Raw genomic sequence first — 18,938 nt, 5'->3', positions numbered from 1 at the left:
TTCAAATAAACCTGTTGGACTATAACCTGGTGTAGTGTGACCTTTCATCTTGTCCGTCCCAGTCCAACACCGGCATCTCCACATCGTGTAATAAAGGATGAAATCACTTCAATAGTAACAGGATATATTGGATGTAAACAGGCAGTGGAGACTTCATGGTGGAATGAAGAAATGGAAAGAGACTTATGACAGTAGTCGGTGTTGTCTTTAGGTCCCCGGTAGCAGCATAAATGGAGGAGAGCTTAAACAAACATGTAGTGAAGGCAGAGTGGGGAAATTTTAACTTTCATATAGATTGAGACTAGCAGACCAGCACATGTCGGAAAGGTGGTGAATTTCGTAATTGCATCCGGAATAGATTCTTTGAGTATATCCTCAAACCAACAAGGAGACGTGCAATATTGGATTTAATAAGAGGACAGATTTAGCTAGCAGCCTAACAGTGCGTGAATGTTTATCTAATAGCTATCATAATGTGATCAAGTTCAATGTAGTATTTAAAAGGGAGAAGTGTGAATAGCTACTAAGATTCTGTAATAAAAACTGAAAGTGCTGGAAATACTAAGCAAGTCTGGCAGTGTATGTGGAGAGAGAAACAGAGGTAATGTTTCATTACAGATATGATTCCTCTTCGGAACTGAAGCATGGTGACAAGTAAGATGTGCATGGTATGTTTCCTGTGGATTGTGGATTTCAGTGACAGTGGTGGTGGGGGGGGAGGGGGTGGCGCCCTGTATAGATTTGTTCGTCCACTGCATCACTATTTTGTGGTCATGTTATGGTGGAAAGAAAACCGGTGATGGGTTTAATGCTGTTGAATAGGGAAGGCGGAGGAGGGACGGGGTAATCATGGCGAGATGAGATGATGAAACCGTCAGGGTACGAAGACTGATGAGCGGTGATGGTTGCTTTGTTTTTTTGTTTTGTTCCTTTTCTGCAACCAGGGTTTCTCTGTCCTCAGCCTCTCATTGGAACTCGATGCAAACCTGAGGAACCGCACCTCACCTTTCCGTTTGCCACTTTACAGCCTTCTGGACTCGACATTGAGTGAAACTATTTCGGACCACGAAGCCTGTTTTTTATGGGGGCAGGGTTTTTTTCTTTGCATATGCTGATCTTTAACCTCATTGTTCCTGTCTTTGCTCTCGGATGCTGCTCATGCTGATGCTGGACAAATCTTTTGTTTTACTACAAACATCACCACGTCCTTTGCCTTTTGTTCCATGAAGTATTTTGTCAGTTGCTCTCTCCTGCCCTCCAGCCGAAACTAAAGAGGAAGAACTCGACTGGCGGTAAAATGATGGCAGGCATCCTGAAATGGAATGAACTTGAGATTTAAATTATGCCATAGAAGTTGCAAATATACATGTTAAAACAATCCTAAGCTGATGTGTTGACACTGTCAGTGCAAGCCCACTCCAGAGATCAGTTGATTTGCAATCTGCAGCCCTTTGCCTCAGTTGTGTCAGTTTGAATGGTTAAATATCATTGTTCCAGAAATAGACACTTGCTCGACAAGTTGAGGTCCTTTACTAAAATAAGCTATTGTATAGTACAAGAATATTGAGCAGGCTATTACAACAGGAGAAACAAAGCTGTTGTTACAAGTTGTGCCTAAGAGTGATGTGCCTCTTTTCATGTTAGTCCCATCAGACCTATTCCTGACTAAATGAGTAGCAAATGAGATGCATTGGCTACAAAAGGATTGAACAGCAAAGAATTGAAGGATTAAGAGGATTACCTGCAAGGTTAAATAACATTTCTGACCTGCCTCTTCGTACTGGTGGCAGACTGGAAAGAGCCTAATTGTTCTCTCCGTGTAGTTCAGGACCACGTTTGTATGTCATGGTGGTGAGATATGGACAAAAGATTGAAACAAAAAGAAAAGTCCATGCTCTCACTGTCCCTTTAACCCCTCGAGCTTCAGTGCTATTTTGTGGCACTTTATCAAATGCCTTTGAAAAAACATTTGTGCAACTTCAACTGCACTGCTCTTGTTAACCCTCTGAGATTTCATTGAAGCATTGGTCAGACATGGAATGTCTGATGTCTGTAATTTATTAACCCATGCTCTTCAGAGTGACAGTTCCATCTTGGATTATTGTTATAGAAGCGTGCACATCACTGACATTAGGCTGACTGGCATGCATGTCATTAACTGCCTTATCTGTCTTCCCTTTTTTGCATGAGGGTGTAATAGCTGCATCTTTCCGGTTCTCCGCTGCCACTCCCATATGTAAGGAGACGAATTAAAAAACTGTGGCCAAGAGCCTCCTCTATCTCTTCCCTTGTCTTCCCCAGCAATGCAGGGTGCATCCAACCTGGGCCAGATGACTTTTCTACGAGCAGTGGTTAGCACTGCTGCCTCACAGCACCAGGGACCTGGGTTCGATTCCCGACTCGAGTCACTGTCTGTGTGGAGTCTGCACGTTCTCCCTGTGTCTGCGTGGGTTTCCTCCGGGTGCTCCGGTTTCCTCCCACAGTCCAAAGATGTGCAGGTTGGGTTGCTTGGCCGTGCTAAATTGCCCCTTAGAGTCCCGGGGTGTGTATGTTAGAGGGATTAGCAGGGTAAATCTGTGGGGTTTCAGGGATAGGGCCTGGGTGGGATTGTTGTCGGTGTAAACTTGATGAGCCGATTGGCCGCCTTCTGCACTGTGGGGTTTGTATGATTTCTATGATTTACTTTGAGGACTGCCAATCTTTTCAGGGAAGGAAATCTGCTATCCTTACCCGGTCTGGCTACACGTGACTCCAGAGCCACAACAATGTGGTTGACTCTCAAATGCCCTCGGCAACTAGGAATAGGCAATAAATGTTGGCCAGCCAGTGATGCCCATGTCCCACGAATGAACAGATAAAAGTATCTCTTTATTTTTATCTGAAGTAACTTCTCTCTCTCTCTTTCCAACCCCCCCACCCCCACTTCCCCCATTTTTGTGGCACCATCCTTCGAACTTTTAAAGAAGAAATCTTTTGATATGTAAACATAAAGAAATCAACACTCCCTTGGGCAGAAATGGATGTGTAACTGGCAAATTCATTTCAATATCGCTGAATGCGAGGAGGTACATTTTTGCAGGAAAAATAAGAATGCCATATATTCCTTGGAAAATAAGAATTGAAATATGGTTGAAGAACAAAGGGATCTCAGTGTAGAGGTCCACAAATCACAAAGTAGTGAGACAGGCTGGTAAAACCATTAAAACAAAGATGTAGGGTTCATTTCCACGGGAACCATTCAAATTCAGTGAAGAGACAGCGAGTAATGTATTTAAGTTTTCAAATGATACCAAACTAGGTGGAAAGGTAAACTGTGCAGAAGACACAAAGATTTCAAAGACATGTACACAGGGTAGGTAAGTGAGCAACAAGATGGCAGGTGGAGTATAATGTGGGCAAGTGTGAAGTTATTCATTTTGGTCGTAAGAATATAAAGGCAGAATATTTTTTTAAAAGGTGAGAAACTTGTAGGTGTTGATGCTCAAAGAGACTTGGGTGTGCTTGTACAAGGAACGCAGAAAGTTAGCATGCAGGTGCAGCAAGACGTTCGGCAGGCCAATGACAGGTTGGCCTTTATTGCAAGGGGATTGGAGTGCAAGCATAAATAAGTCTTGCTACAGTTGTACAGGGTTTTGGTGAGACCACAACTGGAGTACTGTGTGCAGTTTTGGTCTCCACATTGAATTAATGATGTACTTACACTGGAGGAAGTACAGGATTGGTCCACTAGTGATTGTTTCACTCAATTGGTCCCTTGGAATAAGGGAGTTGTCCTGCGATGAGAAACTGAGTAAATTGGGCTTAAATTCTCCAGTTTAGAGGAATGAGAAGCAATCTCATTGAGACCTACACAATTCTGAAGGGGCTTGATTGGGTGGATGCTGAAAGATTATTTCCATCAGCCGGGCAGGGGCACAGTCTCAGGTTATGGGGGCGATCATTTCAGACCGAGATGAGAAATTTCTTTGTTCAAAGGGTCATGAATTTTTGGAATCCCAGAGGGTTGGGGCTGCTCCATCGTTGAATACATTTAAGGCTGGAGAAGACAAGATTTTTGGGGTCTCGGGGAATTAAGGGATATGAGGAGTGGGTGGGAAAATGGAGTTGAGGCCCAAGACCAGCCATGATCATATTCAATGATGGAGCAGGCGCAGTGGGCCACGTGGTCTACTCTTCCTCCTGTTTCTAATGTTCTTTAAAGCAGAAATTATATGTTTAACATGGATAGATTTTTGATTAGCCCACACTTGGGATACTGAGCACAGTTCTCCTCTCCGTATTGGACAGGAATATACTGTGCATTGGAGAAAGTAAAAAAGATTTATGAGGACGACAGCAGGATTGACAGGTTATACTTATCTGAAAAGATTGAACAGGCTGGGCCTCTTTTTCTCTATAACAGAGAAGGCTGAAGACTGACCTGATGGAAGATCTTTAAGGTGATAACAGGGTTTGACACGGAAAACGGAGGGAGGATCATAGAATCATCGAAACCCTACAGTGCAGAAAGAGGCCATTTGGCCCATCGAGTCTGCACCGACCACAATCCCACCCAGGCCCTACCCCCATATCCCTACATATTTACCCGCTAACCCCTCTAACCTACGCATCTCAGGACACTAAGGGGCAATTTCAGCATGGCCATTCAACCTAACCCGCACATCTTTGGACTGTGGGAGGAAACCGGAGCACCCGGAGGAAACCCACGCAGACATGAGGAGAATGTGCAAACTCCACACAGACAGTGACCCAAGCCGGGAATCAAACCCAGGTCCCTGGAGCTGTGAAGCAGCAGTGCTAACCACTGTGCTACCGTGCCGCGTTTAATGTGGAGTCCAAAATTAGAACCTATAAGTACAAGCCAGTTATTAATAAATACATTAGAGAATGCAGGAGAAGCATTTGTACCCAGAGACTGATTCGAACCTTCAATTCACTACCACAAGAAGTAATTGAGGCAGATAGCAAAGGTGTATTTCGCAGGAAGATAGATGTGAGCATGCAGGGGAAAGCAATAGGTAGGGTTACGTGAAATGAGGTGGGGGGAGGCTCGTGTGAGCGTGGACCAGCTGCATTGAATAAATTATTTCTATGCTCTAAACTTCATGCCATGTAGGAATTATCCACTGAACAAAACCTAATTGAAGGAAATTGGTTTTCCCCATTACCCATATTTAAAATTTGATGGAGTCCACCAAGAAATTTCCTTCTTTATGAATATTTTATTTTAAGGTGATTATGATTAAATGTGTATAAAAATGCAGATCAGTTCCTAAGTTCCATTATAATAAACTTTAGGAAGTGTGAATAAATCATGGCGTTAAATCACCATTCTGTTAAGCGTGAAATGTTTTCAAGTAATGCGTGAACAGCTCCACTTCAGTTTGACTTGCAATTCTGAAAGGACAAAATTGTCGGTCCATTCCAACATGTCGAGTTCAAACAAAATCTCCAATTAAAACATGGCTGCAGATTTTCTTCACATCAGTGACATTAGATTCAGAATGCTAAAACAGGGAGATTAACAGGGTAAATACGTGGGGTTATGGGGATAGGGCCTGGGTGGGATTGTTGTCAGTGCAGGTTTGATGGGCTGAATGGCCTCCTCCTGCACTGTAGGGATTCTATCAATCTATGAATAGCAATATTATGCATCTTCCAATCGAATCCAACCTACACTTGGAATTCTGTGTACAATTCTGGTCACCCTATTATAGAAAGGATATTATTAAACTAGGAAGAGTGCAGAAAAGATTTACGAGGGTGCGACCGGGACTTGATGTTTTGAGTTATAAGGAGAGGCTGGATAGATGGAGTTTTTTCCCTGGAGCGTAGAAAGCTGAGCGGTGATCTTAAAGAGGTCTATAAAATAATGAGGGGCATAGATCAGCTGGACAGTCAATATCTTTTCCGAAGGGTAGGGGAGTCTAAAACGAGAGGGCATAGGTTTAAGGTGAGAGGGGAGAGATATAAAAGGGTCCAGAGGGGCAATTTTTTCACACACAGGGTGGTGAGTGTCTGGAACAAACTGCCAGAGATAGTAGTAGAGGCAGGTACAATTTTGTCTTTTAAAAAGCATTTAGATAGTTACATGGGTAAGATGGGTATAGAGGGATATGGGCCAAACGCAGGCAATTGGGACTAGCTTAGAAATCATCATAGAAATCATAGAAACCCTACAGTACAGAAAGAGGCCATTCGGCCCATCGAGTCTGCACCGACCACAATCCCACTCAGGCCCTACCCCCACACCCCTACACATTTACCCACTAATCCCTCTAATCTATGCATCCCAGGACACTATGGGGCAATTTTAACATGGCCAATCAACCTAACCCGCACATCTTTGGACTGTGGGAGGAAACCGGAGCACCCGGAGGAAACCCACGCAGACACGAGGAGAATGTGCAAACTCCACACAGACAGTGACCCAAGCCGGGAATCGAACCCAGGTCCCTGGAGCTGTGAAGCAGCAGTGCTAACCACTGTGCTACCGTGCCGCTTAGGGGTTAAAAAAAGGGGCGTCATGGACAAGTTGGGCTGAAGGGCCTGTTTCCATGCTGTAAACCCCTATGACTCAGTGACTAGGTGAAATTACTCAATGGACAATTTTTTTCTTTCGTGATTGCGAGTTATTAGACTGGGATTGCAATTGGTCTCAGCCTCATAAGTCACCGAGATTTCAATGAAGGGTACGTCACCCTGAATCAACCGAGCAGGCTGCAAAGCCATGGTCTTGAATGCTAGGCTGGATAATACAAACATTCCTAATGCAGTTGCTTCAATTCACTGATCTCCATTAATGTAACCTTACATTGCTGTGGTTCATTTCATTGCTAGTCAAAATATTGAAGCTGAAATGAATCAGCATTGCTACTTTCTTGCTAGATAACAGTACAAGGACTAGGGGACACAGTTAAGGTTTTGAGCAAGAGGTGCAGGGGGATTAGCAGCGAGTGGTAATGACCTGGAACTCGTTGCCTACCAGGTTATTGGAAGGGGAAACAATGAGCTCTGAAGAAAATTGGATGGCCACTTAAGGGAAATAAACTAGCAGGGCTGCTGCGATAAAGTGGAGGAACGGGTCTGACTGGATTGCTTTACAGAGTTAGCATGGGGCTCCATAGGTCAAATGGCCTTCTATGAATAACTTCGACTCTACTCATGTGCAGACTTCACAACGTTAACCATGGCTCAGTTGGTAGCATTCTGGACATCGAGTGAGAAGGTCGTTGGTTCAAGTCCCACCCCAGCGACTTGAACACAAAGACTAAGCTGACACTCTAGTGCATTACTGGAGGAGTGCTACACTGTGGGAGCTCCCATCCTTCAGTTGAGAAGTTAAACTGGAGCTTACTGTTGGCGCTCTGAGGAAAACTTAAAAGATCACAGCACAATTTCAAAGGAGAGGGAAATTTCCCCCGGTATCCTGGTCAATATTTATTCCTCAAATGACAAAATTAAAATAATTATCTGGTCATATCTATAAGGATGTTCCCAATGGTGGGGGAGCCCAGAACCAGGGGTCACAGTCTGAGGATTCGGGGTAGACCATTTAGGACGGAGATGAGGAGACATTTCTTCACCCAGAATGGTAAGCCTGTGGAATTCATTACCACAGGAAGTAGTTGATGCCAAAACATTGAATGTATTCGAGAGGCGGCTGGATATAGCACTTGGGGCGAATGGGATCAAAGGTTATGGGGAGAAAGCAGGATTAGGCTATTGAGTTGGACGATCAGCCATGATCGTGATGAATGGCGGAGCAGGCTCGAAGGGCCGAATGGCCTCCTCCTGCTCCTATCTTCTATGTTTCTATTTATCACTTCCCTGTTTGTGGCACCTTGGGCCAAAGACTATAGAAATCATAATCACTGAAACATTACAGTGCAGAAAGAGGCCATTCGGCCCATCATGTCAGCACCGTCAACAATCCCACCCATGTCCTATTCCCGTAATCCCACATATTTACCCAGCTAATCCCTCTAACCTACGGGACACTAAGGGGCAATTTAGCATGACCAATCTACCTAACCCACACATCTTTGGACTGTTGAGAGGAAACCGGAGCACCCAGAGGAAACCCACGCAGACGTGGGGAGAATGTGCAAACTCCACCCAGGTAGCGACCCAAGCCGGGAATCGAACCTAGGTCCCTGGAGCTGTGGGACAGCAGTGCTAACCACTGTGCCGCCCTATGAGGACCAATGTCCATAGGCTGTGAGCGAAATGGCTGCAGTATTTCATACATTAGAACAGTAACCACACTTCAAAAGTACTTAGTTGGCTGTGACTTTGGAATGAGCTAAGGTCATGAAAAAAGCTATAGAAATGCAAGACTTTTTTTTGTAATGGTGTTGAATGTCATTCAGAATGCTAACAAGCTGGATTGAGGAAAGAAGTTGAAGCATGAGATATTTTGAGAGATGAGTAAAAATAGCAATCGAACACACGTTTTTTACGAGTTGTTATTTACCATGTAAGTTACACTAACAAAATGCCTAACTCAATTTTTTAAGAACAAAGTATCACCTTTGAAAACTTCTAAATCTAATTCATTGTAATTCAGACTTGGCCTGCCAACTTTTGTTAATACCAAAATTCCCTCCAGTGAGAAGTTGACAATTATACGTAGGTTATATTGGATGCCAAATATTTGATGTAGGAAAATTTAACATATAGATTTACACCAGAGTTATGAAAGGGTTAGGGGCATGCTGTTAAATATTTTATGGCTCCAATCTCTTGATTTAATACGTTTCTGAATAGAAATCTTGTGGCGATGTCTGATATTCAAATTCCTGCGGGCTTGCTGCTGAAAAGTAACTCAATCTAGACGCTTCACTAATCTGCAGACTCGAAGGAAACTATTCTTGAAATTAATTATCATGGGCAGATATGCTACAATAGAACTAACAGCCTCTGGCTTCTCCTTCCAGAAGTGGACTATCGCACTAGATATAGCGAATACGGGTTGTACACAGAACAGGAAAAGTTGAGATTTATCAGTTTGCATGGCTTGCTTTCTTTGCCCCAAGCCCCAGGATTGTGACACTTGTTATGGAGGACTGATAATGTTTATTAAGATTTGAATTCCAATTCCCAGTGACAGATTCAAAGGATCACACAAGATTTCACTTTTTAAGACTTTCATTGTAACAAATTAAGAAAAACATTGATTAAACAATACTTAGTAGGCAACCAATACACTAAACTATAGACAAGGTAATCCCCTCTTAACTTCCTAACATGACTGGAACCCCACATTATGCTTGTAACTTATACTGCACTCTACAGAATGATGGTCTTTACAGAGCGAGTCCAAAGTCACTCACTGCTACTAACAGGCTCGCTTCTTTCTATTTCGCTGATCGTTACATCCAATGTCCATAGAAAGTAGTTTCCCTCCATGTTCTGAGTACCCACAAGCCGACTTCCAACTGAATGGTCTGTTCCAGTGGCTCCTTCTCCTGCCTTCACCAGGGCGAATCTTCCGGTGTCCTTAAATCTCCATCTCTCCCCCTCTCTTTGACTGGAGAATGAGCTCCCACTCACATTCTGCCCGGTGGCTAACAGAGGACACCCTATCTCCCTCATGATCTCTGAAGCAAGGACAGCTGCTCTTTCCTTTCTGTTGAGGCGTGAATTGCAGTCACTTGAGTTTCTGTAGGACTTGCCCTGGGCCCTCTAAGTCGCATAGGATTACCATCAGGGAGAACCAGTAGGAGGTCAAATACTCCTCTCCCATTTTTCTATTTTGCCTTGAACTAAAGAAGACAGTTAGCAAAACAGTCTTATAAAATCTCGCATTTATAATCACTTGAGTATCTTTTGGCAAGTTTTCTTCCCTCCCCTAGCCCTTTAGGTTTTGGCACTCACTGCACCAATTGATCTTTTGTTGTTGCACAAACAGTGTGTTGTCAACTGTGTATTTAACTGTGGGAGATATTGCAGTTGAGCCTGATGGTGTCCTCATCCGGTGTCCGTATATGGGCTTTCCAGCCTGGATCACTGGGTCATAGTTACCCCTTTTCACTTGGCATGCCTCACAGCGCCAGAGATCCGGGTTCAATTCCAGCCTCAGGTCACTGTCTGTGTGGAGTTTGTATGTCCTCGCCGTGTCTGCGTGGGTTTTCTCCGAGTGTTCCAGTTTCCTCCCACACTCCAAAGATGTGCGGGTTAGGTTGATCAGCCATGCTAAATTGACCCTAGTGTCAGGGGATTAGCAGGGTAAATATGTGGGGTTGCAGGGATAGGACCTAGGTGGGATTGTGGTCGGTGCAGACTTGACGTGCTGATTGGCCTCCTTCTGTACTGTAGGGATTCTATGATTCCACGCAGCACATAAACAAAATGCTGGAAATCTGAAATAAAAAAACAAGAAGTGCCACAAAGTCTCAAAAGGCCAAGCAGCATCTGTGGATGGAAACCCATGCTAATGGTTTCAGTCGAGTGACCTTTCATTAGAAACCAATTGTAGAATCCTATTTCTGCACTGTGGGAGCAGCAAACCTGTCCCAGATTGGGACGTTTGGTTTGTGTGGCTTGGCAGTCACGCTGTAAATCTTTAATGATAAATGATGCATTTTCCCCTGTTCTGGTTTGATGTGAATTCGGTCTGATTTATTATCATTATTGCAGTTTATTTTGATGTATTAAATTTTGAATTCACTTTTCTTTAATTCAGTTGCTACAGTGACAACTTTTATTATATAGTGCCTTTAACGTAATAAAACACCCTGAGGCACATTGCAAGAGTGTTATTGGGCAAAATTTGACATTGAGCTCTTCAGACAGTTGAGTAAAAGTTTGGTCAAAGAGAAATTTTAACGAGCGTCTTGTAGGTAGGGTAGAGACATGCAGAGAGGGGCTGAGGCGGTTAAGATGTACAATGTCCACAAGGAAGCAAAGAACATTTCGGATGGGCCAGGGTACAAACTTGTACACTCATTAGTGGCACAGGGAGAAGGAGAGGATATTCTGTCTTATGAAGCTTTGTGCCACACCACGCCGCCTTGATTAGATGTCACCCAAGCTGAGCTGCTGCTTTCATCTCTTACCTCCTGAAACAATGCCAGTCGCTGTTACACTCAGAGAAAAATCCCTGCTGTCTGTCCAAATGATCTTTCCTTGAATATATGGGCCACAACACAGACGGTGGTTAACTGAAGGGATCCTGTTGGCAACTTCAGAAGAGCATTGGCACATCCTGTAGAATTGGGCAGATAGAAGTTGGATGGAATGTACTGCAGAGAGAACAGTAGATGATATATTGTGAGTGAAAAAGAAATGGACACAGTTTGAATTTTAGGTTCCTTTATAAATGGGAAATAATTTGATAGTAACCGCTACGTCAATGACATATTTAGCACACAAAAGCATTTCAAGGAACTTCGACAGAGGCGTAATCAATAAGTGAACTAGCCAAAGAAGAGGGTGTTAGAATCCTTGATGGGTTTGGTGTATAAAGCAAATGGGTAATCCTGAATGTATACAAATCATTAGTTAGGCAGCTTTCAGAATATGGTGTCCATTTTGTGAAGCCTGCTTTAGGAAGGACCATAAGGTCATGAAGAGAGTGCAGGAGAGATTCATAAAAGATGAGACAGTCGAAAAACCGTGGACTCTTCAATTGAACACAAAAGGCCAAGGAGGAAATCTGGTCAAGATGTTGAAAGAGTATGACGTGTTTTGATAGGTGGGGTGGGCAAACACATTTTTCACCATGAAGCACAATCCACGTAAGCTGTCAGGGAGAAAGTGGGTAAGTATTTGAGGAAAAATAAAAGGGAAGTGGTGGGGGGGGAGAACTAAATGATTAGCTCCTTCAGAGAGCCGACACAAATGTGATGGAACAGTTGACCTTCTATGCTGTAGCGACCTATGAAATATTCGTGTTTTATAGTTCATAATGTAGTACTAATTAATTTTGCAGGCGCTCCATAAATGGTTTTTCAGACGTTACAACATCGTTATTTTATCTTTGGGATCGATGCCTTTCCCTGTGTTTTGAGATCCATCTATTCTTTTCCATCCCCTCCGGCAGGTTTTCATTCAGATCGTTTTTGACTCCCCATTGTATGAAGTTCATGGATTCGTGCCAAGGCTGCAATCCCTGAAGTACTTGCATTATGCACTGATCTTGTATCGGTTCCAAAACTGCGCTGTCATCTCAAGAAAGATGAGAGAACTAGAACACAGGCACTAAAGGGAAGTGTCTTGAGGATTCCTTATAGAGTTAGCACAGATCACAGCCCCAGCTCCTGCAGTCGCAGTTCCAGAGGGGCTGATCTCTGTATAAAACAGACTGGCTTATGTTCCAGCCTCCACAAGCAGCAGCAGCACCCAGGGTTGAGGCTGTCATAGAATTCCTACTGTGCAGAAGGAGGCCATTCGGCCCATCGAGTCTGCACCAACTCTCCAACAGGACATCTTACCCAGGACCTATCCCCGTAACCCCACATATTTACCCCTCTAATTATCCTAACCTCTACATCTTCGGACACTAAGGATAATTTACCATGGCCAATCCACCTAACCTGCGCACCTTTGGAGTGTGGAGGAAACCCACACAGACACGGGGAGAACATGCAAACTCCACACACACAGTCACTCAAGACTGGAATGGAACCCAAGTCCCTGATGCTGTGAGGCAGCAGCGATAATCACCGCGCCACCATGCTGCCCTTTTTCGTCTGTGGGCAGACTGAGCATTGGCGTGGTGGCTCAGTGGGTGAGCACTGCTGCCTCACAGCGCCAGCGATCTGGGTTTGATTCTCGGCTTGGGTGTCTGTGTGGATTCTGCACGTTCTCCCCGTGTCTGCGTGGGTTTCCTCCGGGTGCTCCGGTTTCCTCCCACAGTCCGAAAGACGTGCTGGTTAGGTGCATTGGCCATGCTAAATTCTCCCTCAGTGGACCCGAACAGGCGTGGGAATGTGGCGACATGGGGATTTTCACAGTAACTTCATTGCAGTGTTAATGTAAGCCTACTTGTGACACTGATAGATAAACTTTAAGATTGACACCCCCCCATCCCCAAAGATGAGACTCCTTGGACCTTTGTCAACGTTTGGGATGATCTGGCACCCTGAAAGTGGTTGTTTGCCACAACTGACGCAGTTGTCCACTTGTTTCTGGGCGCTACTGAGTCTGTCTCCATGATGAGAAATATCAAGCAGCAGTGGACTTCAAGAAACCATTGTGTGATGGGACTTTCTGATTCCACTGGTGTTGTGTGCGCGCGCCTGCGTGCAGTGCTACCAGTAGAGCTTGCAAACAGTGACCGTGCCAGGTATTCACAAGTTGATGGTGGTTTCCAATCAATGTTGAATTGTGTGTGTGTTTTACAGTTGCATATATCTTGTATTACTGTCGTCTTTATGGATTCACTGCCAAGAATTGTGATCATCTCCTTTTCAGTTGCCAGTTTTAATATTGGCAGGTGAATGCAGAAAATTCAGTCACACATCACCATTTAATTAGGTAATGTAATGAAACATGCATCGAGGTTTTTAAGGGTCTACATGTCCTTGATGCGATTCCACTTGGTAGTCATGGCTACTTCACTTTATCGTTTATGAATGGACAAATCCTATTATCTGAGCTATCAGAGCCTGAACTGCAACCTGAAGTCCATTGGGAAAGAAAGATAATGATTTATTATGTTAGAGTCTGTTTGAAAGTATTTTTAACCAAGCGTTTTGATTTCCTATTTGCTTTTAGTGACGCACGTTATTGTTCCCACTAACCACGCTCTCTCTACCATGGAATGTTTGATGGGGATCATCTCTGGCTGCTGGCTTGTGGATTTTCAATGTAAGTAGACCATTAGATTAAAATAATTGCACTCTTAATTTGCATCAATACTGAGTTATTAACTGGGACAGCGAGGCCAGAGATTACACAGGGATGCTTGAATATGTTGATGCTTTGATATTGGGTCAAATTTTAAGAACACTTGAAGTAAATCACTTGCGCTTTAGGAGAATTAACAAATCATGCGTTTCCTACGTTAGCATCTACCTGCTGCCTGTTGTTTACTGTGAAGTAACCCAAATTCCCCACACTTACCTGCATGATTTTGTGATGCCCTTGGCCAGGTTCTGATCTGTGCTTGTATTTCACCTGTAACTGCTGTGCTTGAGACAGAACCTACCCTGAGCAGATAACAAAAAGTGACTTGTTTTTTTATTGAATTGAACTTGTTGTGCTAGCTTCTTATTTAAAGACCAACTCTTGCTTATCATTTTCAGTTTTCTCATCTAAGCTCCTGGATATGATTCTGAGTCTGCTAGCAGCCCTTCAATGTCTTGCTCAAGTTGGCCATTCTTCGTTTGTGACCCGAGACATGCTGTTTGGCTGTGGAAACCATCATGGCTATAGTTCTCCCTGTCATCCACAGTAGAAAAGACCCTTTCCTGACTCTGTTTTTTGGCACGGGTCACTGGAAAGCAATCGACATGGGCTAGTCCTGACTATTTCTTTTTTAACCCCTCGAGTGCAGTTGAGGCCAATTGTGGTGCCAGTTGTAATGATGCGCTTGTTCAGTCAGCACAAATGAAGAATTGGAGTCGCTTTTCTGCTCAGTTTGACCTAATGATCAAGAACTACCACACACTTTCCATTGCAGGCTTTGAGGCACAAGGCACATTTATATTGAAGTTGCTCCTTGGAGAACTACACAAAATAGATTCTGGAGGTGAAAAATCTAGGTTTTATGCCATATGAGATGATAGTGGGTGGCACAGTGGTTAGCACTGCTGCCTCACAGCACCAGGGACCTGGGTTCGATTCCCAGCTTGGGTCACTGCCTGAGCGGAGTCTGCACGTTCTTCCCGTGTCTGTCTGGGTTTCCTCCGAGTGCTCCGGTTTCCTCCCATAGTCCGAAGACGTGCTGGTTAGGTGCACTGGCCATGCTAAATTCTCCCTCAGTGTACCCGAAAAGGTGCCGGAGTGTGGCAACTGGGGGATTTTCACAGTAACTTCATTGCAGTGTTGATGTAAGCCTACTTGTGACACTAATAAATGAACTTAAACTTAGCTTAGAGATGGGATCTGCACCTGTTAAACCACTGAGCACAAATGATTGAAATCAGCGGAGCAGGTGGCAGCTTGTAGGAAGGCAAGGAGTTCCCTGCAGAGGATTCACATGCGGATTTTGCTGGGGAAGCCAATAGAAGAACGCTGATGGGTCTGAAAATTGAAAGCTTGGTGCATTGGGAGGCCAGTCAGAAAACCTGCGGTCGATGTCCGGGAACGTGTAGAGGCCCAGAGCCAACTTGGCACCGAGATTTCCACTGACTTTGGTGCCCATCCTTGCGGGTTGAAAGCGGTAGCCAACTTTGTTGCATACTTGTGAACTCAATCACGATACAGACTCGGGCGGCCAATGTCACAGCTTCTATTGCAGCACAAGCAGCCACGGTGTCGGAATGCAGCAGCGAAAGCTCAGACTGCTGCCATTCAAGCTGAGAGTGCTGCCATCATGGCTGTGGATTTCAGTGCACAAAGAGGATTGCAGGGTCTCTTAGCAGTCCAATAATCAGTCCTCCAACCCACTACTGGGATTGCCTCTTCAGGGAAGTGGCAATAGCTCTGTGGAGTATGAACCTGCTGTTCTTTCTCAGGGTGACAGCATATGTGCTCCCACTGCCAGCACCCTTGTTGTTGTCTGTCAGCCACATAGTCCAGGCTGCTGCTGCCTGGCCAAGGTGGTGAAGTCCACTGTTGGGCTGCCTTGATCAAGAGCTACTGGACTGTGTCTTCCAAGGCCATCTGTAGCCTCCTGCGATGTAAGTCAGTATATTTCTACCAGCCATGCTGCAGCCACTGAGGGTAACTCTGCATAGGGACACTGAGGGGAAAGGGCACCCAGAAGACAAGCCCTATGGGGTCCACAGAGACGACCAGTTGACTTTGGTAAACAATATGGCATAATTGTGTTGTTAAGTTGCGTGTTTATTTTGAGGTGGTATTTCCATTGCGGCCAGCTGGCTGCTCTTGCGATGGTCAATACTAGGGGGAGGGTAAGGTATGAAACTTTTGGTGAATGGGGATTTGAGATTACGGTTACTGGTGTCACACTGGGTGGTTCATTATTGTCAACCCAACAGAAAAGAGCTGTCCACATTGCTTCCTCTGCTCCCTCAGCCGCTCACCATATGACTGATGACAAAGGATGTCCCCTCCTGGCGAGGTTGCGCAGCATGCAGCAGACCATGCTGAATCTTGACCCTTACTCTACTGAGTACAGCAGGCCTTCCCAGGCTGTAACAACATTGTTTCAGCAGGACAGTGGTTTGTGCTATCATATTTCATGTGGCTTTCATTGTATACGTGCCGTGCGCTAGTCAGCACCTTTATTGTCCGGTAACCACCCTTTGGCATCGTAACTCCTTCTGGATGCTGTGCTTTGACCTACATGATTCACAGCGTTCAGTCTCATACCAGCTGGATGCTCAACAAATGGGAGCCTTTTCACTCCTGGTGTAGCACAGAGCTGGCATGCTAGAAATACTGAGGCAAGGTGTAGTCAGTGGCACCCTGCACTGTGGGAATTTAAGTTTTAACGTTTAAAGTTTATTTATTAGTGTCACAAGTAGGCTTACATTAACACTGCAATGAAGTTACTGTGAAAATCCCCTAGTCTCCACACTCCAGCACCTGTTCGGGGACACGGAGAATTTAGCATGGCCAATGCTCCACGCCAGCACGTCTTTTGGATTGTGGGAGGAAACCGGAGCACCTGGAGGAAACCCACACAGACACAGGGAGAATGTGGAGACTCCGCACAGACAGTAACTCAAGTTGGGAATCGAACCCAGTTTCCTGGCACTGTGGGGCAGCAGTGCCAACCACTGTACCATCCACACATTCCTGCCATCCTATTGAAGCCATGGGCAAGAGAGACTGAAAAATATTCAATTCTCTGGAGTAAAGAGACTCAGTAACCCCCCCCTGTGCCAAGTTGATACTGAGTTCACATGGAGATTTGGAAAGTTAAAGAGATGAGACAAGTAGAGTAGCAAGAGCAATGCAGGTATTGGTAACCAGAGTGTGACAGGAAGGAGCAGATAAACATGACCAGAGTTGGGAAACTAACAGATGGAGGAGGGTGTGGGTGACAGGAGACATAGAAATCCAAAGATAAAAGTTGAGGCAGTAGGAAAGTGTGTCGATGTGGATAAGGAATATCTGAGTGGGACAGGAAGGGACAGAGAGTTTAACAGTAAGTGCATCAGAAAGTTAGGTCCATGTCGTAGAGCTTAATTAAAAAATAAAATTGAGATCACTTCATCTGAGAATGAGTGGAATACCTATAATAAGATAGCAACACAAATAAAGATAAATGGCTTTGATTTAATCGTCATTACAGAGACATGGCTACGAAGGTGATCAAGGTTGAGAAATAGTTACTCCAGACTACACAACATTTTGAAAAGACATGCAGAATGGAAAAGGAGTCGCCCTGATGGTAAAAGATGACATGAGAACAGATGTGAGAAAGGATCTCGGCTCAGCAAATCAGGCAGCAGCATCATTGTGGATTGTGAATAGGAGCAGCGAGGGTCAGAAAATGCTGGAGGAGTCGTTTTTAGACCCCTCCGCGGCAGTTATACCATTGGACAGAGCATTAAACAATTGATTATTAGAGCTTGTGACTAATATTGTGGGAGACTTCAGTCTTCACAGATTGGACCACTCACAGTGGTTTGGAAGATCAATTTAGAATCCATAGAAGAATCCCTACTGTACAGAAAGAAGCCAGACAGCCTATCAAGGCTGCACCGACTCTCCCAAAGAGTATCCCACGCAGACCCTCCCCTCTGCCCTATCCCCGTAACCCCACGCCCTTACCATGGCCAATCCACCTAACCTGCAAATCTTTGGACTGTGGGAGGAAACTGGAGCACCCGGAGGAAACCCACGCAGACACGGAGAGAATGTGCAAACTCCACACATGGCCGGAATTGAACCCAGGTCCCTGGTGCTGTGAGGCAGCAGTGCTAACCACTGTGCCACCTTTGTAGAATACTTTTGTGACAGTTTCCTGGAACAGTGTGTTGTGTAATCAGCTGGGGATAAAGCTATTTTAGATCTCGTACTGTGCAATGAGGCAGGGTTAATTAGTAAGTCATTGTAAAAGATCATTTGGAAAATGATTATAATCCGATTTAATTCCATGTTAAGTTTGAAGATGACATCCTCCAATCACAAATAAAAATCTTAAATAAATCCAGCTATGAGGGGAGAGCTGGCTAAGGTTGATTGGATAAATAGACTAAAAGGTATTATGGTAAATAAATAGTGTGGAATATTAAAATTTGAAACATTCACTGAATATATATATATTCCATTGAAAAACAAAGATTCATTCGTGCTTTAACAAGGAGGTAAAGGCTAGTGTTAGATTAAAAGAATAGATTTGTAATTTTATAAAAATGGTAGTTAGTCTTAGGATTGGGAATGTTTACAAACCAGCAGAGGGCTACCAAAAAGTTGATGTTAAGGGAAAAAGTAGAATGAGAATAAACTAGCCAGAAATATAAAAATTGTAAGACCTTTTATAAATGCGTAAAAAGTATGTGTGTGGGTAACTAAAGTAACTATTGGTCTCTTAGAATTGAAGTTGAAATTTATTTATTAGTCACAAGTAAGGCTTATATTAACACTGCAATGAAGTTACTGTGAAATTCCCCTAGTCGCCACGCTCCGGCACCTGTTCGGGTCAATGCACCCTAACCAGCACCATCTTTCAGACTGGGAGGAAACCGGAGCACCTGGAGGAAACCCACGCAGACATGGGGAGAACATACAAACTCCACACAGACAGTGACCCAAGCCGGGAATCGAACCTGGGTCCCTGACGCTGTGAGGCAACAGTGCTAACCACTGTGCCACCGTGCCACCCAGAGTAGAGTATCATAGAGAATGAGGTG

At 44.4% G+C, this 18,938-nt stretch overlaps 1 protein-coding gene across 2 annotated transcripts in view; it reads left to right on the top strand.

Moving 5' to 3' along the window:
- Positions 1 to 18,938, top strand: part of LOC144504090 (BRCA1-associated RING domain protein 1-like) — a 197,685-nt gene that overhangs the window by 141,463 nt on the left and 37,284 nt on the right. For both annotated transcript variants that reach the window (XM_078229263.1, XM_078229262.1), the window contains one exon: positions 13,723 to 13,815. In XM_078229263.1, coding sequence (XP_078085389.1) covers positions 13,723 to 13,815 — 93 coding nt within the window. The remainder of the gene's footprint in view (positions 1 to 13,722; positions 13,816 to 18,938) is intronic.

This window comes from Mustelus asterias, chromosome 14 (assembly GCF_964213995.1).
Source record: "Mustelus asterias chromosome 14, sMusAst1.hap1.1, whole genome shotgun sequence".
NCBI classification, from domain to species: Eukaryota; Metazoa; Chordata; class Chondrichthyes; order Carcharhiniformes; family Triakidae; genus Mustelus; species Mustelus asterias.
The sequence above is the reverse complement of the archived record's forward strand: the minus strand, read 5'-3'. Positions and strand labels throughout refer to the sequence as shown.